The sequence below is a fragment of the Nilaparvata lugens genome, chromosome 2, assembly GCF_014356525.2.
Source record: "Nilaparvata lugens isolate BPH chromosome 2, ASM1435652v1, whole genome shotgun sequence".
Taxonomy (NCBI): domain Eukaryota; kingdom Metazoa; phylum Arthropoda; class Insecta; order Hemiptera; family Delphacidae; genus Nilaparvata; species Nilaparvata lugens.
This window is the reverse complement of record NC_052505.1, coordinates 90371332-90398196: the sequence shown is the minus strand read 5'-3', so window position 1 is coordinate 90398196 and position 26865 is coordinate 90371332. Positions and strand designations below refer to the sequence as shown.

General features: G+C 32.9%; 3 protein-coding genes across 3 annotated transcripts in view; all 3 read left to right on the top strand.

Annotated features, from left to right (window-relative positions):
• Positions 1-1679, top strand: part of LOC111053857 (zinc finger protein 474-like) — a 41049-nt gene extending 39370 nt beyond the window's left edge. Inside the window, exon 4 of the mRNA XM_039422085.1 lies at positions 1019-1679. Coding sequence (XP_039278019.1) covers positions 1019-1567 — 549 coding nt within the window. The 3' untranslated portion in view covers positions 1568-1679. The remainder of the gene's footprint in view (positions 1-1018) is intronic.
• A 1296-nt stretch (positions 1680-2975) lies between these two features.
• Positions 2976-5268, top strand: LOC120349719 (zinc finger protein 474-like). Its single transcript, XM_039420253.1, has 3 exons — positions 2976-3008; positions 3130-3657; positions 5260-5268. Exons 1-3 carry the CDS (start codon positions 2976-2978, stop codon positions 5266-5268), a joined length of 570 nt encoding a protein of 189 aa, XP_039276187.1.
• A 15090-nt stretch (positions 5269-20358) lies between these two features.
• The window catches only part of LOC111048236 (progestin and adipoQ receptor family member 3), a gene marked incomplete at its 3' end in the record, with an annotated part of 45219 nt that continues 38712 nt past the window's right edge, over positions 20359-26865 (top strand). The window contains 1 exon segment of the mRNA XM_022334107.2: positions 20359-20831. Coding sequence (XP_022189799.2) covers positions 20712-20831 — 120 coding nt within the window. The 5' untranslated portion in view covers positions 20359-20711.

Here is a 26865-nt window from a genome sequence, read left to right as displayed (position 1 = left end):
CTGTATTATGAATAAAATTTCACTTTTGATAGTCTAATTATAGGTGGATTAATTCATCATTATACAAACCTATGAGTTTAACAGCAATGATATTAAGGCAATTTCCCTCATTATTTTGTATTATGGCTTTGATAATAATTAATTATTTCCAATGACTATTTTGAATGTACTGATCCCTATTAGTTGATGATATCAGACTCATAGAATAGAAATTTACTGATAATTATTCCAAGGCCTATTGTAACATTAACTTTAGAAATATTGCACTTATTTAAAAAAATTGAATACAAAATCAAAAACCTACTCACTATTTGTTATTCACAGCTCTAAAATATATCTAGACTATTATAAATTATTCTTATTCTTTCTTCTTCATTGCGGAGGTTAACTATCATCAGTACATTACCTCCTATCAAAGACCTTAAGAGATATTAAAGGGATTAAAAGACCTTAAAGGGATGCATCTTTAAGGTCTTTGCCTCCTATATAAAGAAGGTCCTGCTATCATCAAGGCAATTCTCATCTTGTTCTAAAAAGGTCATGCGTTGTGCAATTGGATGCTTCCCTTAGGTTCCCAAGACTACTCTTCTAGGTCCCACTGAGCGCTTACCAACTATTTTACCTTGGACTTGAAAGATAAATATATTAAATAGAACATATTTGATTAAATAAATAAATAAAACATACTTGATAAGCATATCATCTTATGTAAATTTCATGAACCTAAGAGCCTAGTTTGGAAAACCATTCAATTGTTCTGGAAAGCAACTATCAAAGTCATCATAGCCAATATGATCGCCAACGTTCCAAACGGACAGGAAAATTCACGAACGGAAATGTAATGTTCAGAGTTGATTTTACAACATGAATGAGGTCATTGACAAGATGGTAGCATTTGTAAGAATGCTTATTATAGTATTGGTCGTGTTATAGTGGGAGTAATAACTCTATTTTCATCTTTTTTACAAAACAAATCCATTTCTAGATATGAATGAATTAGATTCTTCTTAATTCACAGGATTGTAAGACTGGCGAAGACTACATTACCATAGCAGTGAAAGAAGGCTGCTTCATTTGCGGCAGAGTTGTGTCACCAGAAGAGCTAGCCAATCACGAGGAGGCCTGCCTGGCTAGGTGGCAGGTGGAGAACGACAAGCTGGCACCGCATCTGAGGCATCCGCTGCCCACCAGGCCAGGGGGTGAGGAGGAAGGTGAGACGAGGGCAGACAGCCCCCAGAGTGAGGAAGCACCCGTGCACCATCACCCAACTACACCCACTTTGGCACAGTCCCCACGCAAGCAACTGTCGCCACCCACTTTGTCGGTGACCACCTTGTCATCATCCTGCACTTTGTCGACACCCACTATGGCGCAGTCCCCGCGCAAGCGGCTGTCAGTGTGCTGGCTGTGTGGCCGCGAGTTTGGTTCCGCGTCCATCCGCATCCACGAGCCGCGCTGCCTGAAGCGGTGGCGGTTGGAGAACGAGCAACTGCCGCCTGAGCGACGGCGACCCGAGCCGCAGAAGCCGGCTGTCGTCCTTACATCAGGTCACTTTTACTTCAAATAAAATAATCATAGTGAGGTACACGTTATAATGGCAGTATTCAATCAACATTGGTGTTGCTATCCTCATCTATCATTCAACAAAGCAGATAGTGCTATCATTGTTTTTCAACAATGTGGGAATATAATAAATTAATAAAATATTCAATCTCTATCATGGAAATTTATAATTCAATCATTAAAAACATATTTTCTTGACGAATAAAATATAATTGATTACTCTTAAACAATAATAATTAACAGTAATGGTTTCTTGATCTATTCTGAAGCAATATACCATAACTTCCTCAAAATAGAATAGAATGTATGTTTATTCCATCAAGACAATAAATTATAAAATACAATAGTTACACCTTTTACCAATTAAATGACAATAATAATACAATATACATAATAATTATACAATAATAATTATAATATTTCTGTTATGACAATTGATACTATAATGGAAGTCTCTATAAACAGTAATTAATCATAGAAAATAGTTACCTACTTCAAAGCACGTCTGTTGACTATCCTACTATAATACAACAAAACTTACGCAACATTTTTATTTTATTATATTTATTTATTGTATAAAATACTATAATCATAATACAATTATGACATTGGAGGAAAAACTAGGCTAAGCCTGTACCATTTCTTTTCAAAAATTTTGATAAATGTTAATGTTGTCCAAAAGATAAGGTTATATAGTCACACACTGCTTCGTCACTTGATTTTCGGTCCTGATTATTTAAAATTTTGAATTTTGAAGGTTGATGTTATACTCTAAATGAATCACAATAAATTGAAAACTTTAGAAATATTGCACTTATTTAAAAAAATTGAATACAAAATCAAAAACCTACTCACTATTTGTTATTCACAGCTCTAAAATATATCTAGACTATTATAAATTATTCTTATTCTTTCTTCTTCATTGCGGAGGTTAACTATCATCAGTACATTACCTCCTATCAAAGACCTTAAAGAGATATTAAAGGGATTAAAAGACCTTAAAGGGATGCATCTTTAAGGTCTTTGCCTCCTATATAAAGAAGGTCCTGCTATCATCAAGGCAATTCTCATCTTGTTCTAAAAAGGTCATGCGTTGTGCAATTGGATGCTTCCCTTAGGTTCCCAAGACTACTCTTCTAGGTCCCACTGAGCGCTTACCAACTATTTTACCTTGGACTTGAAAGATAAATATATTAAATAGAACATATTTGATTAAATAAATAAATAAAACATACTTGATAAGCATATCATCTTATGTAAATTTCATGAACCTAAGAGCCTAGTTTGGAAAACCATTCAATTGTTCTGGAAAGCAACTATCAAAGTCATCATAGCCAATATGATCGCCAACGTTCCAAACGGACAGGAAAATTCACGAACGGAAATGTAATGTTCAGAGTTGATTTTACAACATGAATGAGGTCATTGACAAGATGGTAGCATTTGTAAGAATGCTTATTATAGTATTGGTCGTGTTATAGTGGGAGTAATAACTCTATTTTCATCTTTTTTACAAAACAAATCCATTTCTAGATATGAATGAATTAGATTCTTCTTAATTCACAGGATTGTAAGACTGGCGAAGACTACATTACCATAGCAGTGAAAGAAGGCTGCTTCATTTGCGGCAGAGTTGTGTCACCAGAAGAGCTAGCCAATCACGAGGAGGCCTGCCTGGCTAGGTGGCAGGTGGAGAACGACAAGCTGGCACCGCATCTGAGGCATCCGCTGCCCACCAGGCCAGGGGGTGAGGAGGAAGGTGAGACGAGGGCAGACAGCCCCCAGAGTGAGGAAGCACCCGTGCACCATCACCCAACTACACCCACTTTGGCACAGTCCCCACGCAAGCAACTGTCGCCACCCACTTTGTCGGTGACCACCTTGTCATCATCCTGCACTTTGTCGACACCCACTATGGCGCAGTCCCCGCGCAAGCGGCTGTCAGTGTGCTGGCTGTGTGGCCGCGAGTTTGGTTCCGCGTCCATCCGCATCCACGAGCCGCGCTGCCTGAAGCGGTGGCGGTTGGAGAACGAGCAACTGCCGCCTGAGCGACGGCGACCGAGCCGCAGAAGCCGGCTGTCGTCCTTACATCAGGTCACTTTTACTTCAAATAAAATAATCATAGTGAGGTACACGTTATAATGGCAGTATTCAATCAACATTGGTGTTGCTATCCTCATCTATCATTCAACAAAGCAGATAGTGCTATCATTGTTTTCCAACAATGTGGGAATATAATAAATTAATAAAATATTCAATCTCTATCATGGAAATTTATAATTCAATCATTAAAAAACATATTTTCTTGACGAATAAAATATAATTGATTACTCTTAAACAATAATAATTAACAGTAATGGTTTCTTGATCTATTCCGAGCTGCGATGTATTAACACACTTTTTCTATGTATTTTACACGACATGCAGTCAAATAATTAAATTAATTAAAACAATTATTTTGACTCCATGTCGTGTGAAATACATAGAAAAAAGTGTAATGAATTTACAGTTAATATTACATCAGATTTAACGGTATCAACTATCCTCTGTAGAAGGCAGTGAGACAGAATTTTAACTTAATTTTTAAGATAGTGATTCAATTTACTAAAACTTTTAGTTGAGCTATTTTTGGTTTTCAACTTTTCCAAAAGTTGATATTTTCAGAAAATTTTACTAGATCAACAATACCATGAAGAATCCATCCACTAAATCTCATGGATTTATATCGTACCGAATTTGAAATGTTCTGTCCCAAAAATTCAAACTTCATTCGCTCATATCTCAAAAAGTAATGATCGGAAAAAAAAGTTTTCCTGAGAAAAAATTTTCATTTTGATAGCTTGATGATATAGTACAAATCGAAAAACTTAGAAAAATATCATGAGTAGAAAGTTTTTTTAGCCTTTGCACAGCCTTAAGTATTCTCGCTTGTATGCATATATCTCTCACATATAAATGACAAGGAAACCTAAACCTCATGCTCTTACATTCAATTCAACCCAGGAATTTCAAAATTCACACTTGAGCTAAAATTAATTATGTTATGTCGTACTCTGGTACTTCAATTATTGTATTAAACCATTTTATGCTTAAAAATTCTTCCACTTAATGCACATGATTCACGAAATCATAGTAGTGAACATGGATAAATCAGCCAAGGACTCAATCGAACCACCGCATTATCTCATTCTCCTCAACATGCTAGGTACCTCTTATTCTCTCCAACAATGATCATAGCCACCTACAATGAATTTATTATTTAGAAAAGAGGTGGCTGTACTATATGACTAATGCACATTAAAACAAAAAAGAAAATTAGAATTAGGAGATTAATCATTAATTATTTTTCAGCTTATTTGTTTGGAAAATAGTAGGTACTTAGCCTATTTAAAGCATCATTATTCTTTTACTTGTACAACGTTATTCACCCTGCAGAGTTCCACAGCATTGATTGATGTATAGTTAAATAGCTGTAGTAGATATAGAACTGGTTAACAATATTCCGTTCTGTAGTTGTGGTTATTTTTTATCACTTTGAAATTTGGCCATTTGTCATATAACGTGGACCTCACTATACTGTATAGACTTTCAGCTTCCAATCTACCATGCAATTATCGGCTCTACCTGATTGTGTAAAATTGACTAGAGACTTTCTCATATAAGTCCACATTATGTGACTGAATTCTTTCAATGTAGGTACCTTAACAACGCTGAATTGGTAGTGAACTACTATATAGAGTGGACCAGTAGACCGCTCAAAATTGGTCCGGTCCGATGAAAATTGGAACATCTGAGAACCCCCGCACCAAAAGACGTTGCCAATTCCTTATAAAAATATAAATAATGTGATTGTATTAACAGTAGACTATATATTTGATCAGTTGTAATAATTATTAAACTTCCAATAGCTTTCAGGCATTAAATGTTATTTATTGTTCATACAAAATAATTGACTACTTTTATTAAATCACTTTTTGCTATTAAAAAGAACGACTAGTAGTCAGATTTTTTACAATAAATTAACTACCTATTCACTCACTGTGACAACGAAATCTTTCGGCAGGTCCACCATCTTCCTGGTTGTCTTTACACCATCTACTTTTATTCCTATTCAGGCCTATAGGAGGGCAGGAGGGCTTACATGTTGAAATGTCTCGATTTCACACAATCTGGCAACGCCGATATCAATTATTGAGTGAGCTGGAAGGTCTCAAACTCAAATCCCGAATTATTCTATTCATACTTTAGTTGTGTTGCACGTTGTTCGAACCACCAGAGTGTATCAAAGCAAGACTTAATAACTCGCAGTCATCAATATATTTTTTTAATCAAAACATAATTTAGCCAAACTGAAGCTGTCAGGTCAGAATTGATAGTTATTGTTTCAAATATCTTACCATAACTGTAGTTTTTTCACTGCTGGTCGGAGTAAAATGATAAGACTTGATAACTCAATATAGGGCATAGGGCTGTACAGCCATAGGCCTATAGACTCAAAGCTTGAATACTATCATCTGAATAAGTCATACTAATAATCTAAAATGAATTAAAAAATTATCTAATTAGGTTATATATTATTGATTCATTTAAATATGTTATTATTAAATGAAAAATCAAATTATACAATCCCAAATAATCCTAAAAAAACAAACAAGGCAATACATTTTTGAGTTACTATACACTATATGAGAGCATGTGTGCTACTGTGTATGCAGTAACAATAAAATAATAACAAAAAAATAAACACAGTCGAGTGATATCGTTATGTGGTGCAATGTGATTCAGTTGATTCTCGTTTTTGAATCCAAAGAATTTAATACTTTGACCAATGATTTTTATGTGAAAAGCTGAAAACTCATGAAAACCCAAGTCTAGGTGCATTTATGTCACCTTGAACACTCTTTTAACTGTTTCCTTTAAGTGACTATGCAATAATGTAAAAAATACTGGGTAAAAAATGATGACTGAACTATTCTGCTCTCAGAATTAAGGCTGTGCAAAGGCTAAAAACAAACTTTTTACACGTGATATTTTTTTACACGTGAAGTTTTTTGATTTGTATATCATCAAGCTATCAAAATGAAAAAGTTTTCTCAGGAAAACAATTTTTTCTGATCATTACTCTTTGAGATATAAGCGCCTAAAGTTTAAATTTTTGGGACAGAGCATTTCAAATTCGGTAAGAGATAAATCCATGAGATAAAAAGGATAGATTCTTCATGGTATTGTTGATCTAGTAAAACAAAAATTTTATGAAAATATCAATTTGTAAGATAGTTATTAAATTTACTAAAACTTTTAGTTGAGTTATTTTTGGTAAATTGAATAACTTTTCCAAAAATTGATATTTTCAGAAAATTTCTGTTTTACTAGATCAACACTACCATGAAGAATCCATCCTCTAAATCTCATGGATTTATATCGTACCGAATTTGAAATGTTATGTCCCAAAAATTTAAGTCGCTCATATCTCAAAAAGTAATGATCGGAAAAAATAATTTTTCCCGAGATAGTAGCCTATATTTCGCACCTAGAGCAGAAAATGCGATTTTTCCGGCTCTAAATCGGTTTTCAAGTCCGAGGCCGCAGGCCGAGATAGTATATTCCGCACCTAGAGCAGAAATGAGATTTTTCCGACTCGAAATCGGTTTTGAAGTCCGAGGCCGTAGGCCGAGGACTAGAAAAGATTGAGAGCCGGAAAAAACATTTTTGCCCTTGGTACGAACGCTATTTTTCGCCACATACAAAAATAAACTATATATATAATATATATATATATATATATATATAATATATATATATATATATATATATATATATATATGAGAATAGTTGTTTACTAAGCACTTTCGAAAGCAGAAGTGGAAGGTGATAGCAAATCTGAGGTAATCTGAATATCAGGAAATTGTCCAATTATTTTTATTTTTTATTCTGATTTGTCTAAATAACCTGAAAGATGATGTTCAATTATGTGGGAGGTTGAGTTTATACTTTTTTATTCCTTCAAATGACAATAAGTAGATGATATTATTATAAATGTTTTAATTATTGAATAATGAACACAAATAATGAAAAGTTTTTTGATCAGCTGTTTTTGATCACCTTTCTTAGTTCCATGTTAGCGGCTGGAAAGGGTACTTTTTCCGGCCTAGGCCGGAAAGAAACCTGTTCTGACGTCAGACGAGAGTCGTCTGCAAACAATGTCTTTCAAATCTACGTAGGGACTGGAAAACAGCTGCTTTCTGTGCAGTGTGGCGAAAAAACTTTTTCATTTTGATAGCTTGATGATATAAAAATTGAAGAATTTAGAAAAATATCACCAGTACAATGTTTTTTTTAGCCTTTGCACAGCCTTAAGTATTCTCGCTTGTATGTATATATCTCTCACTCTCACTAAGTATTCTCGCTTGTATGCATATATCTCTCACATATAAATGACAAGGAAACCTAAACCTCATGCTCTTACATTCAATTCAACCCAGGAATTTCAAAATTCACACTTGAGCTAAAATTAATTATGTTATGTCGTGCTCTGGTACTTCAATTATTGTATTAAACCATTTTATGCTTAAAAATTCTTCCACTTAATGCACATGATTCACGAAATCATAGTAGTGAACATGGATAAATCAGCCAAGGACTCAATCGAACCACCGCATTATCTCATTCTCCTCAACATGCTAGGTACCTCTTATTCTCTCCAACAATGATCATAGCCACCTACAATGAATTTATTATTTAGAAAAGAGGTGGCTGTACTATATGACTAATGCACATTAAAACCACACATTCAGAACAAAAAAGAAAATTAGAATTAGGAGATTAATCATTAATTATTTTTCAGCTTATTTGTTTGGAAAATAGTAGGTACCTATTTTAAGCATCATTATTCTTTTACTTGTACAACGTTATTCACCCTGCAGAGTTCCACAGCATTGATTGATGTATAGTTAAATAGCTGTAGTAGATATAGAACTGGTTAACAATATTCCGTTCTGTAGTTGTGGTTATTTTTTATCACTGTGAAATTTGGCCATTTTTCATATAACTTACATCTACAAAAACTATTAACTAATTGGATCTTCAGCTATCACCAAATGTATTTACAAATCTATTCCTGTAAGAAGTGGAAGATATTTTAATTGTGTATGTGAAGGCTACCGTATTTTAAACCTCATCTCATAATAACTGATGAAATGTTCAATGATTATTTTTCATTGAGAAGAACCATAATTATTATAATCAGTAACTAATCGGCTTCTATTATTATAATTCTTGATAACTTGATATCAAGTCTATATCTATTTATTTATGATAAACATGGAAGCATACAGGATTTCTCCCAAAAATGTCTCCTATAACAACACAATTATTACAATAGTTCATTATACATAGTAAGAGTACAAAAAAAATATTGAAAAATTACAATGAAAGAAGAGGAAAAATAATAGAGAGAAAAAAATGTACAAATAAAAAAAACAGAATCAGTACTAATCATACCCTCGAGGACTAGAGCAAAAGTGGATTCAACAAACATACAACATCAACTCAACAGACAAGAGACACATTAAAACACTCGACACTCGACAGTCACAATCGAAGTATCTTATATCTTATATCCAATCGATCTAGACTGAAGTGTCTGGTAAAGGTGACTCAAAGTGAAGAAATTCATCAGTTTTCTCTGAAAACAAAACAATTGAAATTTCCCATTGTTGTATGGTGGGAATTAGGCCTACTTGTCTTCTAATCTCTTAACATAATGAGCTAGATATGTTGATCATTGAGAAATAAGTAGAGTAATGAAACTTATAGTTTAACTGAAATTTTATTGCAATCTTATGTAATCTTTTGTCCTGAAAGATGCTTTCATTTTGTAGGTTTTGGTTAAGATATAAGTTTGCCGAAGTTACAGTACTGTACAGTATCTGCTATATTAATAAGAACAATATGAGAACTTGTAGTACCCTTTTTTATTTATATACAGTATTGTTCTTATTAATTTGTAAAAATTAGCCCATTCTAGTGAAGTGTTTTTTATAGTGTTTGCTAACTATTCATCAATTTGATTAGAACTCAACAAAAAATATCCACAAAAACTAATTTTGATGTGAGAACAAAAGATGCGGGTTTCTTATATCTGTATCAGTGATCTGTACCCTAATGATGATATTCTCAATTTACACAAATTTGAGTGTTGAATTTCTATCTACTCAAAATTTAGATGTCATTATAACACAATGCGCTCTGCAGTGTATGATAGTGGCTGGATAATGTGGGAATGGGAACCGTATGAATAGAAGAAGAGTACCGTATTAAAGTTAATTCTCTACAATGCCTTTGTTACAAATTAATCATATTTCGTGAAGTAGCTTATTATTCTGTATTACCTTAATTAAAGAAACAACAGGCTCTATATCCCAAATATAGAGATTAAAAAACTGATTCCTGTCTTCCTGATATTTATACTGATGGCTTTCTAGGTAGGTTTTGTACTTCATGATGGCTTCAAAGTCCAATGAACTAGCCTATATTTTTTACATTTACAATAATTTTTTTGAATAAATTTGGATTTGAACTTCGAATATTCATTGGACTTATTCATGAGTCATTCTATTCCCTAAAAATGTATAATAAATATTCAAAACAACTAAAGTTTCAGTCTGATTAAAATGAGAAACTATAGATGGGTTTTGAATCTGCTGAGTTGATGTGCATCATAAATAAGATTCATATTTTTTTAAAACTGATATTATATATAACATATTGGTAGATAACATAATAATTTTTAAGATAGCCCTTGTGCTATTTTTCTTACAAATTTATAGGTGATGACAAAGTCCAAAATAGGGTTAGAATTCCGCGTGTACAATTTCTATACAATTTTAGTTCAAAACAAACATGGAAACTAAAAATTTTTAATTTAGATGGTTCAAATTAACAAATTAATTAGAAATATTCCACTCAATCACCACTTGTAACAATATAATATTGAGTTATTAAAGAAAATTTGGAACCATGGAAGAAACACAAAGGAACTTCTAAACACTAAAGCTAAACACTAAATATCACTCAGGATCGTCTACAATGATGAGATAACTGTTCTGTATTATTGAGTAACTGCTGCCAAATCAATTGAAAATAGATCATGCACTCTAAATTGTAGTTCTTCTTAACAAAATTGATAAAAATTTCCCCAATAGATTAATCAAATTTTGAGTATTAGTAATCCCCATATTAAATATGAGCCCTTTGCCCTTCCAATAAGCTACAATATACTCGTAATATTGTACAAGTAGGCTACAATGCTTGAGTAGGCTACTGTGATAAGATACTTTGGTGGTAAATTAATGTTGAAAATCAGCATGTGAAATATAGGTAACAGATGAACAACTCTTGTGTATCAAGTACAATATTTTTCCTACAGTTACGTTGAAAAGTGGCCATTGCTGCACTGATTACAGAACGCAAAGAATCACTTTTCCGCTCTAGTGCGGGAAAAATTTTTCTGCACTCCAGATTTGCAACATGGAAACGCAAAATACTTAGTAGGTTATATGGAGCAACAGTGCAGCAAAATCAAAATGAAGTTGGTAACAGTGACTGGGCTGCTATAGTGAGCAGAGGTGCAACGAAGCACAACGCGCTAATTATTAAGTATATATTATAACCAAGGACAACATTTTTATTCAATTTGACAATAAATTAAGGTTTTTATCAATAATAAAATTACACAGAAAAACATTTGATGCATTTCAGGCAATTTTACCCATAATTACCCACTTCTCATATTCAATGGTAACTGTAGGAAAAACTTAAGAGGAACTCAAGAAACCATTCCGCCCTCGCCTACGGCTCGGGCGTAAACGTTTCTTTCGGTGCAGCAAACTGTCACTTTGCGCACTAGTTGCACAAATAACTATTATTTAACTTGTAATAGATTTGAATGTCTGGATTAAACTTATTGTAGCAGATTTGAATGGCTTGATTTTGCAGATAGCAAAGCGGATAGCACTATCTCTTTCTCGCTTTACTCTGTTGCCAGATCATCTTTTAACAATGTGAAATTGATAATAATTAATAAACAAAATATTTCATCTTAGTTATGAAAATTCATTATGGCATTATTGAAGAGTATAATTTCTTGCTTAATAAATATAATTGATCATTTTGAACGAGAATGAACCGTTAATATTACATTAATAAACCTGTATCAGCTACCGTCTATAGAAGGCATTGACAAGACAGAAGGTCGGCAACGTTTTTCTCTTATCTTTCTCCACTGCCAATATAAAGTAGACCTCACTATAGAATACATTATAGGTGCATTGGTTTGTACTGTAATGAGGTCCAAGTTATAATGGTAGTATTTTATCACCTTTTTTATTAAATAAAACGACTATAGCAGTCAAATTTATTCAATAAATGAATTTATTCAGTTACTGTGATAGCGAGAATTTTCGGCAGGTCCGACATCTTCATGGTGATTGACAACCGAGATCTCGTTGTCACAGTAAGTGAATAAATTCATTTATTGAAGAAATATGACTGCTAGTCGTTCTGTTTGATAACAAAAATTGATTATAGGTATTATAGGTTTCATTTGTACTGCTGTTATTAGATTTAAAAAAATGTATTCCTGAATATGTATAATGAAATATTTTTAGATTTCGTGGCTGGAGCTCAAGGCCTCTTTTTCCAGTCACACCAAAAACTATTGTATTTCAATGTTTATTTTTATTTGTAAAAATATTTCTTGTATTTGGCGATAAAATTTAATACCGTAGTAAGCAGTTCGTGATAAAAGCAACATTTGATTAGTATTTTGATTTAGATTTAGTAGTATTTGATTGGAATTTGTGTTGCTATCCTTGTCTATCTTTATATAATCTATATTTATATTGTCTATCTTTATTATCTTTATATAATCATTATACAAAGCAGATAGTTCTATCCTTTTCCAGCTCTGCAACATTGCCAGATCGTTTTTAACAATGTAGGAATATTAATCAACAAAATATTCAATCTCAATCATGGAAATGTATTAGGCTATTATTTAATAATTGAAAATCATATTTTCTTCACAAATAAAATAAAATCAACTATTTTAAACAGGAATTATAACAGTTGAAATCACATCAGATTTACCGGTATCAGCTATCCTTTATATAGAAGACAGTGGCAGAGAATCGGCAACACTGTTCTTCTATCTTTCTTCACTGCCATTATAACGTGGACTTCACTACACCAATAAGATTCTGTAAAATTCATGCTCTCATATGAAATGCCTGTACATAGAATAATGCGTGTAGCTTATACTAATGTTTTGAAATAAAAACAACAAGAACAAAATTTATATATCTGAAGAGTATATTTATTTTGAAATTTATCTGATTTTCCTTGTTTGTAGAATCAGAAAGTGTTGAAATACAATAACAGTTATCAAGGAGGTACACATTTATTCTATTTCACCCTTTTATTGATAACTTTAAAGCTGCGTTTAAACCAAATTTATTAACAAAATGTTAATAACTTGATTCTTATAGATTCTATTAGATTTAACGGAACTTGACAAAACATGTGTATGATAAGTTATGTTCAATCTAATAGAATCTTTAAGGATTAAGTTATTAACATTTTTTTAATAACTTTGGTGTAGACGGAGCTTTATCGTGTTTCATTATTTTCAGTAGCCCTAAAAAGAAAAGTGGGAAGTTGTTAAGTGTTATTAAGAGAGGAATATTGTTATCTTCAATGAAAGAAAGGAAGAGTTTTACATTGTGTGATGGAATAATATAGGTATTATATAGTGCAACTGAAAGCAATAGAATAGAATATCTTTATCAGCCTCAATATAGAATATCACAATTTGACAGAAAGGCCAGTCAACACAATACAACACAATAAAAACAGGGTTTATACAACACAACAATAAATAGCCACAGTAGGTACATTGGACTCAAATTCACCTTATATTCATTTATGCTATAATACCTTTTTATTTATTCATTTTAGAATCCCTTGAATAAAACTTTTTTCTATAAATTCTTTAACAGAGTAGAAGGGTTTATTTACAAGGAATATTTCTAATACATTTCTAAACCTTAAGCTGCCTTATTTCAATGGGAAGCCTATTCATTGACCGAACGTAGTGAGGTCTATGTTTTAGCTCGGATTTTCTTTTGTCTGTATGAATCGAATCCAAACGCGTTGATAGAATTCTATGAGATTTGGCATGAATATTCATTGCTTCTTCAACTGCGCGTCGATGTATACACAAGGTTTTTTGAAATTTTGCATTTTAAGGATAATATGAAAAGAAAAGGAATTCCCCAATACTCCGATATCACTATAATATTATTATAATCTACTAGCCGTCAGGCTCGCTTCGCTCGCCATATCCGTCTAGCCAGGGGCTCCGCCCCCTGGACCCCCGACTGGATCGTCCAAGAATGAGATCAGCAGGCTCGCTTCGCTCGCCTGCATTTTTCATTTGAGCATTTTTATCATATGTTAGAGCAATCCAGTCGGGGGTCCAGACTAAACGTCTGGCTAAACGGATATGGCGAGCGAAGCGAGCCTGACGACTAGTAATATAATATTCCCAGGATTGAAGTAGCAGTGCCCAATCAATTTTTCCGCGATAAATGCATTTAGATCTTCAACTTGGTGCCAACCTAATATAGTCAACTCAACTTAATGCCAACCTGACAAAATTATTAATTTAGTTGCCAGTTAACAACTGTTTCGAAGAGGTACTCTATCTAGATTATAGCTCTATAGTAACATATGATATGGAAATTTCAATTATAATTAAGAGATTGGGAGAAGAAGAATATACATGCTAAAAGACGAACTTTAAACCCTTAAAAACAACCCTTAGAGTTAAAATATTGCCAAAAGATTTCTTAGTGCGCCTCTAAAGGGCCAACTGAACATACCTACCAAATTTGAACGTTTTTGGTCCGGTAGATTTTAGTTATGCGAGTGAGTGAGTGAGTGAGTGAGTGAGTCAGTCAGTCAGTCAGTCAGTCAGTGAGTGAGTGCCATTTCGCTTTTATATATATAGACTCTGAAGATAGGATTAATCAGACTATAGAATTATTCATAATCAATCAGCTGACAAGTGGATTACACAAATGTAATTCATAGAACTACTATAAGAAGTCTGATTGCGGCAATAGTGGGACTTTGAATATAATTTGTTATTAATGATTAATAAATATGTAATTAAGAATATAATTATTTGAAAAAATGTTATCAAATCATGGAGAATATGAAAATAAGGAAGTAGAAGGTGCTTTATCAATCATACACACGTCATCGTAGAATAAACATTTTTGTTTAATGATGGATCGTTTGAAATTTCAATTACAAAGAAAATGAGGAAATATTGAAATACCACTATACATACACGATAATAAAATGAATATTACATTTGAATTTGTGATTCAAATATGAATTCATTTTTTTCTTTAAAGTTGTAGAACTTATTTGTGATAAATTAAAAATCTGGATGATGCCTACTGTAATTTGTTAATTTTTACTCAAATGCCATCTCTGGATTTCCTGAAGATCTGCTTCCTACTTTCTTGAGAAGGATCGTCTTAATAATATTCATAATATTATTTTGCTTGGCCCGTATAATAGCATACTATTCGAAGGAGTGGTAAGCTATTTCTGTCTCCAACTGGAAATTCATGAATTTCATAGACTCATTTATCTGATTAATCATTTATGGACTCTTCAATATGTGAATATTCTCTATTTTAGTGATAATAATATGAAATATTTCTTCCATGTTTGATTTTGAAGCATCTAAATTTAAAAATCCACTTTGTGAAAATAATCAAGGACTGAAAATTTTGTTAAGTGAACAACTACAAGACTTGACCTATTTCGGACTATGTGTAACCTTATCTAAATTTGGGAGAGGAATATAGCACAAGGTTACCTGATTTTTTCTCTTCTTATCATTTTGATGATGTAGGCCTACTTATTGTATGAATCAATCAATAAAGAATCAATCCTGAATCCTAGGGTTGCAGCTTGACATTCGAAAGCTATCGAATTTGAACATTTTTCAAGAACTGGTAACACTAAATTCAATTGCATCTATCAAAATCAGTTCTAGATCTATTAGAAAAATATCTCCATAATGTGAATTATAAGAAGTTATTTAATGAATTCAGAACTCATTGATATGCATTGAGTTGAGCATTACCTGAAACTACGGGCATACCGATTTCTAACAACCTGTTATAAAGTTATAATAGAGCTTGGATCACAGCAGGTGCCTAATAATTAGGTGCAGAATTAAATTATTGTCCCCTAAACATAATATAAGATGAAATTGCTCGTTTTTAAAACAGTTGAAGTATAGTAGCTTTCTAGTGATTCTAACAACAAAAAATATCAATAAAAAAGCTGAAAAATATTAGAAGAAGCTAGCAAAATCTACTCTCTCATTTGCAATCTTTTATTCTTTTTAGCCCACTTCTATTAGATTTGTTTGAAGGTTTCATTTTCCTCATAATTTGATACAATGGATCATGATTCTTCTTCTTCTTCTTCTTCTTCTTCTTCTTCTTCTTCTTCTTCTTCTTCTTCTTCTTTGGCTGTGCCTTATCCCATTTAAATGGGGTCGGCATTCCTTCCTCTTAGTCTGCCTCTCCACAAAGCCCTATCCAATGCTTCCTCTCTCCTCCAACCACTCTCCCGCAAGTCAGCCGCTATTCTATCTCCCCACCTCATCCTAGGTCTACCTCGTCCTCTCACACCATCCAAAACCAAATCCTGCACTCTTCGTCCAACATAATCCTCCTCTCGTCGCTGTACATGCCCAAACCACCTCATCCTTGTCTCCTGCATTTTCTTTCCCAGTGGTCCAACTTTTACAGTGCCTCTGATCAATTCATTTTTTATTTTATCTCTTCTTGTAACCCCACCATCCATCTTAACATTCTCATTTCAGTCACTTCCATCTTTCGTTCCTGTTTCTTTGAAATGGGCCATGTTTCTGTTCTATACAGCATAGCTGGCCTCACAACTGATCTATACACTTTTCCCTTCATTTGATACAATGGATCTTGATTATTACTGCTATAATAGCTCAATGCCTTCGTTATTTTTGTAATTAATTTGATCTAAATATATAAATAAAATATGGGACATCCTTAGGAATTTACATTTGGAAATGTATGTGAGACATAATAATAATGGGCATGGAAATAATAATATGTTATTAAAGCTCATGAGAATTTTCACTGTTCACTATCACTGTTGTGTGCAAAGCTTTAGAAACCCTCAAATTCATGCATTTTTTCACATAGATTACAGTTTCAACCTGTTGTTATTATTGAATGAAAAAGACTAAAGTTTATCAGAGATTGCCAATGGTGTAATAACCGAAACCGGTCTTTCTAAGTATCAATAAAATCTGTGGTTTTTGAAAATTTCTTAGTATTTTTCATTCAATATGAATAATTACCACAATATCAACTTCTCAACTACACAAAAAATGTTGTTATTATATTATCTATTTATAGTTTATTCTCAAGTAGAAAAAATAAATTCATTGTGGAAGTGGGTACACATGTTCAAAAATTATACACCGTTATCAAGAATAAGGCTAGGCACACACCAGTTAGTCAAGTTAATATAATAGACACGTTTAGTCACAATACTTCACATAGTTGCTTATGAAGACATGTCTAATTGCAATGACTAATCGGTGTGTGCTGCTTCATAAGCAACTATGTTAAGTATTGTGACTAATCGTGACTAGTCTTGTCTTGACTAACTGGTGTGTGCCCACCCTTAAGGTGCGTACAGATATACGCATCGCGTACATGAGCAATTCACTTTTAATCAGCTGATTATATCTGTTTTTTTACAGAAACGGTAAGATACAGATATAAAAAGCTTGGCATCAGCTGATTAAAAGTGAATTGCTCATGTTCGCGGCGCATATATCTGTACGCACCTTAAGAATTCTCAATTGAATATAACTTCTCAAAAGTAAATTGTAGAGTATATAATATTATGATTAAAATGGAGTGATAAGGCTTCGAATGATTTTTCATTATCTAAAAAAACTTTACTGATATAAAAACTCAGTGGTTTCAATGGAGATCATAATGAATGACAAAATACATTATTTTTGAAGTAGAGAGTTTGCAATAAAAATTTAAAAACTGCAAACCAATACAAGAATTCTTATTACATTACAATTGGGCCCAAAATGAATCCAATTGGCCCCTGGTTCAGATGAAGCATGAATTGTACTAAATATTTTAATCAGATATCAAATTCACTGATTATCATTCAATTAGCTCTGAACATCAATAAAACTCCTGCTTCTCTCAACCCAGACTCCAGAATGTGGGTTAAGTCTTGTCCAGACTCCAGAGGAATATATAGAGCAGGAATCTCTCTACTTTACTTTATGGAAACTTTTATCATAGAGTAAATAATAGGTAGGCTATTTATTCATACTTACTTATTAATACCTACTGTAAAGCATACTAAGCATCTGCTTCCAATTAATTTTGATAAGAATTTGCGAAAAGAGACTTGATTGTCAAAGAGTGTCCTACAAATAGGCCTACACTACCTTGATATAAAAACTTGTAACTTATTGCCTGCTGGTTGACCATTGTCAACAATGGACCCCTTCCTGTTTGTTGAACTTTTTATATTTTGTCTAAAAAATGTAGCTCATCAACAAGGCAGTAGATTTTTATTTTTTTCAAACACAAGGTATCCTATCAAGGAAGACAAAGTTCGCAGTTCTCTTTCATCAAACAAGTTTTTCACAGCTGGTTCCAGTTGTAGAGAACCTGTTGTAGATTTGCGGTTGCCAATGGAGACAACTTTCGCAAGTTCCTTGTTTCCCCCACCACACAGCGCTGTTGTCGGTTTCTCGAGCCAGCTGACAAGCGGCTTCATCCAACTCTCCTCAGTTAGCGTTCAGGTCGGCAGCCGACAAGTGCCCAGTGTCTCTCTGCACACTTTGAAAAGCAAAATTCAACATAACCTTTGTTGTATTGTGCTTTTCCAATTACCGTCTATTATTTTATCCACGTGGTTGAAATAATATATCAATCGATTATCGTCACGCCGATTTCCGCTCGCTGGAGAATTATTTATTTATTTATTATATTTATTACATAAATAATATACAAAATGAAGTCGAAAGTAGCTCTTAACAACAACGAGAACGGTCAGGTGGATCAACACAGCTGTGATAATAGCAAATACGAGTCGCATACCTGTTCTCAAATCAGCCATAGACATAAGAATAAGGTGAGTTTTCCATTTTATCTTCAATACTCTGTCAAATTGTTACATTTTTAACTTTTTGCAGCTTTCTGAAACACAATCTGTGTAATTTATCATTATACTCAGCCAGAAGCACGTGTGTGCTACGTCAAGAAAGAAAGCGCGTGTGTGAATTCATTCAGTATATCTATGTGTGTGTGTGCGTGTATGTATATTTGTATGAATGGATGTATGTATGTTTCCTCATAATTTGATACAATACTGAATCTTAATTGTTACTGCTATAATAGTTCAATGCCTCCGTTATTTTTGTAATTAATTTGATCACTGTGAAAATTGATTACTGGATGACAAACAAAACATGAGTTTTATAAATAAAATATTGAACATCCTTAAGAATTTATATTTAGAAATATCTGTGAGGCATAATAATAATGGGCATGGAAATAATAACAATTAAAGCTCAGAGGAATTATATTTTCACTGTTCACTATCACTATGATGTGTGCGAATCCACCTTTAGAAACCCTCAAATATAGATACATCTTTTACATACATTTTTTATATAGATTCCAGTTTTAACCTGTTGTAATTATGTTTATAGTTTGTTCCCAAGTAGAAAATAAATTCATTGAGAAAACACCTGTTCAAAAACGATACACGGTGATCAAGAATTAGAATTTTCAATTGAATAACTTATCAAAAGTAAATTAATTGCAGAGTATATTATGATAAAAAATGGACTGATAAGGATGCAAATGTTTTTTCATCATCCAAAATAATTTTAACTGATATAAAAACTCAGTAGTTTCAATGGAGATCATAATGAATGACAAAATACATTATTTTTGAAGTAGAGAGTTTGCAATAAAAAATTAAAAACTGCAAACCTATACAAGAATTCTTATTATTACATTACAATTGGGCCCAAAATGAATCCAATTGGCCCCTGGTTCAGATGAAGCATGAATTGTACTAAATATTTTAATCAGATATCAAATTCACTGATTATCATTCAATTAGCTCTGAACATCAATAAAACTCCTGCTTCTCTCAACCCAGACTCCAGAATGTGGGTCAAGTCTTGTCCAGACTCCAGAGGAATATATAGAGCAGGAATCTCTCTACTTTACTTTATGGAAACTTTTATCATAGAGTAAATAATAGGTAGGCTATTTATTCATACTTATTAATACCTACTGTAAGCATACTAAGCATCTGCTTTCAATTAATTTTGATAAAAATGTGCAAAAGATACTTGATTGTCAAAGAGTGTCCTACAAAGGACACTACCTTGATATAAAAACTTGTAACTTATTGCTTGCTGGTTGACCATTGTCAACAATGGACCCCTTCCTGTTTGTTGAACTTTTTTATATTTTGTCTAAAAAATGTAGCTCATCAACAAGGCAGTAGATTTTTATTTTTTCCAAACACAAGTTATCCTATCAAGGAAGACAAAGTTCGCACTTCTCTTTCATCAAACAAGTTTTTCACAGCTGGTTCCAGTTATGGAGAACCTGTTGTAGATTTGCGGTTGCCAATGGAGACAACTTTCGCAAGTTCCTTGTTTCCCCCACCACACAGCGCTGTTGTCGGTTCTCGAGCCAGCTGACAAGCGGCTTCATCCAACTCTCCTCAGTTAGCGTTCAGGTCGGCAGCCGACAAGTGCCCAGTGTCTCTCTGCACACTTTGAAAAGCAAAATTCAACATAACCTTTGTTGTATTGTGCTTTTCCAATTACCGTCTATTATTTTATCCACGTGGTTGAAATAATATATCAATCGATTATCGTCACGCCGATTTCCGCTCGCTGGAGAATTATTTATTTATTTATTATATTTATTACATAAATAATATACAAAATGAAGTCGAAAGTAGCTCTTAACAACAACGAGAACGGTCAGGTGGATCAACACAGCTGTGATAATAGCAAATACGAGTCGCATACCTGTTCTCAAATCAGCCATAGACATAAGAATAAGGTGAGTTTTCCATTCTATCTCCAATACTCTGTCAAATTGTTACATTTTTAACTTTTTGCAGCTTTCTGAAACACAATCTGGTGTAATTTATCATTATACTCAGCCAGAAGCACGTGTGTGCTACGTCAAGAAAGAAAGCGCGTGTACGTATGCATGTGTGAATTCATTCAGTATATCTATGTGTGTGTGTGTGTGTGCGTGTATGTATATTTGTATGAATGGATGTATGTATGTTTGCTTATACATGTGTCCATCAACAGATCACGAAAATGTCTTGAATGGTTTTGAAATTTGGAATACTCTACTCACCTAAAAATCTTTGTCACGTGGAACCGGTCTCTTCTATCTGCGATAAATCTCAAAAGGATTTTCATCAGTCCATATCCTTTCCTTCGCTTAGAAAGCATAAATTCTATAACTAAACTATAGTGTAGCCCAAAGTTAGTAGACAGTCTACTAATGTTGAGTAAGGCCCACCTTACAATGGCAGTATTTGATCAACATTAGTGTTGCATTTGCCAGGTTGTTTTTCAACAATGTAGAAATATGGAAATTACTGAAATATTGCAATTATTATTCAAATGCTAATGAAAAAATAATTATTATTAAACGAAAATCCATCTAGCTGTTTACCCTGTTGTCAAATATTTGCAGTAGCAGAAGTCTTCGGGGTGAATTACAGCAATTAATTTGGATTTTCGTTTAATAACAATTATGTAGAAATATAATCAATTAAATAATATTTCATATCAATTATGGAAATCTATCATTAAATTATTGAAGAATATATTTCCTTGGTGAGTGAAATATAATAATTGATTATTTTAAACAAGAATGATCAGATTAAATAAGATATATCGGTATCAGCTATATTCTATACAAGGCAGAGAATCGGCACCGATGTTCTCCTATCTTTCTCCACTGACAGTATAGTGTGGACCTCACTATATAACCAAACTAAGCATAGACCTATAGTAGGCCCAAATCTTATTATATTAAAGACAAAAAAATTACGAAAAAATTCACAGCCAATACGGCTGATTGTCTCTGAGAACCCACCTCAAAATCAGTTAGAGAACACACTGGAGGCTATGGGAAAACCTCCAAATCACGAAAAATTTTTCTACACATTTAAATAAGCCTCGCACAGAAAATTCGATAAAAGCTTTTTTGTTCAGCTCCCGGAGATAAGCCTATATCCATAGTTCGATTTCGACCAAATTCAAATGGCAACCCTGAAAATTGAGTTTTCATCGAAAATTTGAAGTTTTCCCAAATACGAAAAATTCTTCGAAAATTTGAAGTTTTCCAAAAACGAAAAATTATTATATAACTAAACTAAGCATGAACTTCTAGTAGGCCTAAATATTACGTTACAGATGGTAAACACTGTTCCAATGGAGATATGCATTTTCTAGATGCTTGATTCCAGCAATCAATGTGCTCTGAAGGGTGAAAACTGAAAAGAAAACGCTTATTTGTCATTGTCACTTGCAGAGGTCATACTTCATCCTGGAAGTGAATCGGCGAATGCTTCAATCTCTGCAACTCATTGACAGCTGACAGCGCAAGTCATTATTTTGTTTGAGATTCTACTTGAAACTCATTAAGCAAACAATGATTACGAATCATTAGAGGGATAATAATATTTAAATATTATTTAGGCTATTGAACTTGATTTTATTGATTCATACAATAAGTACATCATCAAAATGATAGGGAGAGAAAAAATGAGGTAATCTTGTACTATACCTCTCCCAAATTTAGATAAGGTTACACATAGTCCGAAATAGGTTAAGTCTTGTAGTTGTACATCTCACAAAATTTTCAGTCCTTGATTATTTTTACATTGTACATTTTTTGAATTTAGATGATTCAAAACCATCCAATGATTTTATCCTGAAGATCAGACATATTTCAAGAAAGACAATGACTAGAAATGCTGATTCGCATGGATACAATACTAGAAATAGAGGAGACTATGCTTCACTGTATCACAGAACAGCTCTTTTAGAGAAAAAACCTACATATTATATGGGCCTTAAATTTATTAGAAAGCTTCCTACTCACTTGAAAAATTGTGAAGATGTCAATGTTTTTGAGAAGGAATTAAAAAGTTTTTTGATGCTTGGAGTATTCTATACCACAGAAGAGTTTGTGTGTAGAGAGGGTTCCTTTGTGTGATTTTTTCTTCTTTTTTTGTAATACTGTATGTATTATAAATTTTTGACAATTCCTATACTCTGATTAGAGTCTCTGGGAAGCTTTAAAAACAAACAAACAAACAAATCATTTGCAATATACAGATAACAGTTTACTACTTTTATTGCGGTAATTCTGTTTTATACTCATTAGAACACAATCTCAGTGGTTTTAGTAAAAAAATCAAAATGAAGATATTATCAAGCATGAGTTCATGACCAAAAAAGTGCAGGTAACGTGTCCAATATTCAATGCATTTGAAACATTGTTACAAGCATGTACATTTCATATAACATGATATGGCGAATTTGGGTCAATAGAGTTTCCTTGTTCTAGAAACAAGGAAAGAGCTTGAAAGATGTAAGAACAGGCGTCGACTATGTAATTGCGCGATTTCAGATGGAGCGGTACCCCATCAACAAGTTTTAATGTTGTTGACGTAACATCACAAACAATAAACAGAAGGTAGAGATCTACAGATAAAAAACTCGCCGTGAGTTGGCTAATTTAGACGCTTGTTGATCTTAAATTTTTCTTCGGTAAACAACTAATTTACTTCAATAACAAATATGCGTTGAAAGAGTTTATTTTGTAATTTGATACTGTGAACTACTACGTACTACATACTTTGATCAGTGAGTATAGAATGTAAGTAATATAATGAATAAGAATATATTATAGAATAATGTATATATATATATATATATTATATATATAATGTATATATATATATATTATATATATATTATATATATATATATATATATATATATATATATATATATATATGTGTAATATATTAACAGAATGTATATACTACATACTATACTCACTGACTTTGATACATAGTAGTACTACTTTGATGGCTCTTTGAGAATTATTTTATTGTTATGTTTGATAGCCTATTTCCTATCAAACTGTGAAATTACTTCACACTGTTATCTTTTTTACTCTAATAGATTTGTTCAATAAAGCATAATCAAACTTACATCTACCGTATCGTACCGTAATTTTTTATAATTATTTCATTTGAAAATTGATGACTTCGTCCAAATATCATAATGCAATGTCAATTGCCATTTTTGACAGACAGGCTCAATTTTATGTAAATAATCAATTATTGTGTATGAAAAATTGTTTTTATATCAGTACAGTATATTAGAATTATCATAAAGCCTACACCTATCAATAATGGATGAAGAGTCTTTATTGGATTCACGTTGATTCTATGGCGATAAATGTAATTTATTTGAGAGATATTTGATGTATTGTAACCATGACCTAGCAGTGAGATATTGGATTCTTACCATATTACTAGATATCCCATGGTATATGGCGTTTATGTCGCTACTTTTACTGTTAACTCAAGCCTATTATAGCCGATTACTGCCAATTTCACTATTTCGGCCGGGTGAGAGTGTATGAACGGCACCGTATGAGAGACTACCAGCGTCACACAGCTTCACGGGTAAGAACTACGTGGACTATCGGCTTGAGATAACAGTAAAAGTTGCGACATAAACACCCTATACCAAGGGATATCTAGTCATGCTATTGTTTCTGTATGATATTACCTAAGCCTCCAGGGAAAAGTTTAGTCTACGGAAAATTAATAAACTGAACAACCCTTGAGAGAATCTCTTTGTCAGTAGATAATCTCTCAGCCAATAAAACCCGTAGTGTCCATTTTACTTTTTTATATTCTTGGCTTTTCTCTACTAATTTCTGACAATTTGAAGCTTTGCTTCTCTATCACGATGTCTTGCAATCTTTTCTTGAATTTTCTGCTATCAAGCTTAATAAGAAATACACTTCAGATCTGATCTACTTTCATGCTCGCATAGGCTATTTTCTTTTCTCGAACTTGCTGCTATCTAGCTGAATAAAAATACTTCGGATCTACGTTTTCAATTTATTCCAATAACTGAGGCCTATCCCTGTACAAATATGTAGATGAGCTCAGAAACTGATAAATTATTTCACAATGCCCAGTTTTGTTATTGTATTCTATGCAAAAATAGTTCAGTCCTCAAATAGCTCTCAACATCTCAAGGTGATTGACTACTGTGGCCTTTATTGATTCGAATGAATTAAACACAGTGAATTAACCTTTGTTAACATGTATTGAATGAATAATATTGTTGAAACCTGATTCCTAGGCTCATATCTCCAGAATTTCGTATCATTATTATTTGAAATCAGTTTATTGTTTTCAAATACCTTGATCACGTTAAAGAGGAATCTACTAGAATGCATTGTAGGCTACGGGTATATTTATACATAAATGCTTCAATTTATCTCTAAAACAACAAATCAAGGTCAGATGAATATTGTTTTTGAAATGATAGAATCAAAATATAACAGTTTTCTCATCAACCACAGAACGGCCATCTCAACCGGTTTAGTTTCTTGTATATTCTGCTTGTTGCTCTATAATTTATGTTGCAGAACTGTCCCAGTTCTTCCTGCTTAGAGAACTGTACACTATGTATAATTGTATATACTGTAGGTACCGTACTCCTTCAACATTATAAGAATCCTAAAAAATTGTCTACAACGCATTAGAATTTAATTGAAAAAAAAATATGTGAAATTTCCCTTGAAGCCAATCATTGGAGAATAATTTGGGAAACCCCTTATTTCAGAGTTTGAATTATTTGAGATGCCTTTCAGTTGCTGAACTAATTAGCGTGTAAATAAAATTCTATCTCAAATTATTTGGTCGTTTTTCATGAGAAGTAATTCTGTTGGACAACAGTTTAAACCTGTCTAGTGGAAACCATACTTTTTTGAATATGCTGTAGCCTAATCTATACATACTTGACTTATATTGATGGAGTCTTCTAGAGCTAGCGTTCAATATGGAGTTATCTAATCGTCTGTTTCCAATTGAAAAAACGCACCTTGATTGAGTGTTTTATAGCTTTTTGTTACTCTCTTGAAAAGTTTTAATGAATGCATTCGTAACCCTAACTTTTCGTTTTGAGATGTGTATTTGTTGGTTTTGACTTTCTAAACTATTCAAAGTATTTGATGTTAACAAACATTCTTTTATTGTAAATAATATTCTTGTGGGTATCATTCTCACAAATAATATTCTCCAGCTTCCTCATATAGTTCTCAACACTCACAGCAATATGTCTCTCTATATTTGTTCATGAATAGGCTAAACTCTAAATCACAACCGTATTCCTTCAACATTAAATAAATCCTAAAAAATATTGTGTACGACAAATTAAGCCGTGTCGACACTGAACAAATGTTCGACGTACATGTTCGGCAAACATGTTTGTTGAGGAGCTCAGGGACAAACATTTTAAAAAGTTTGGTCAATCATTGCTTGTCAAAAAAAAAATTACTGTTTTTCCAAACTATTCCAGTGTTGACAGCTGTAAAACATAAAACCTGTTCTCACTTACTAATATTTTGTTTGGTGACGCGTCCACACTGGCCACGGGCAAACATTGTTTGTCAGACATAATAAAATTTGCCCAAACTGTTTCAACAAACATGTTTGTCGAACATTTGTTCAGTGTGGACACGGCTTTAGAATTTAATTGAAAAAATAAAGATATGAAATTTTAAATTTTCCTTGAAGCCAATTCATTGGAGCATAGTTTGGGAAACCCTTATTTCAGAGTTTGAATTATTTGAGATGCCCTTCAGTTGTTGAACTAATTAGCGTATAAATAAAATTCCATCTCAAATTATTTGGTCGTTTTTCATAAGAAAAGCTAGTTGACGTAATTCTGTTAGACGACAGTTTAAACCTGTCTAGTGGAAACCATACTTTTTTAATATGCTGTAGACTAATCTATACATACTTGACTTA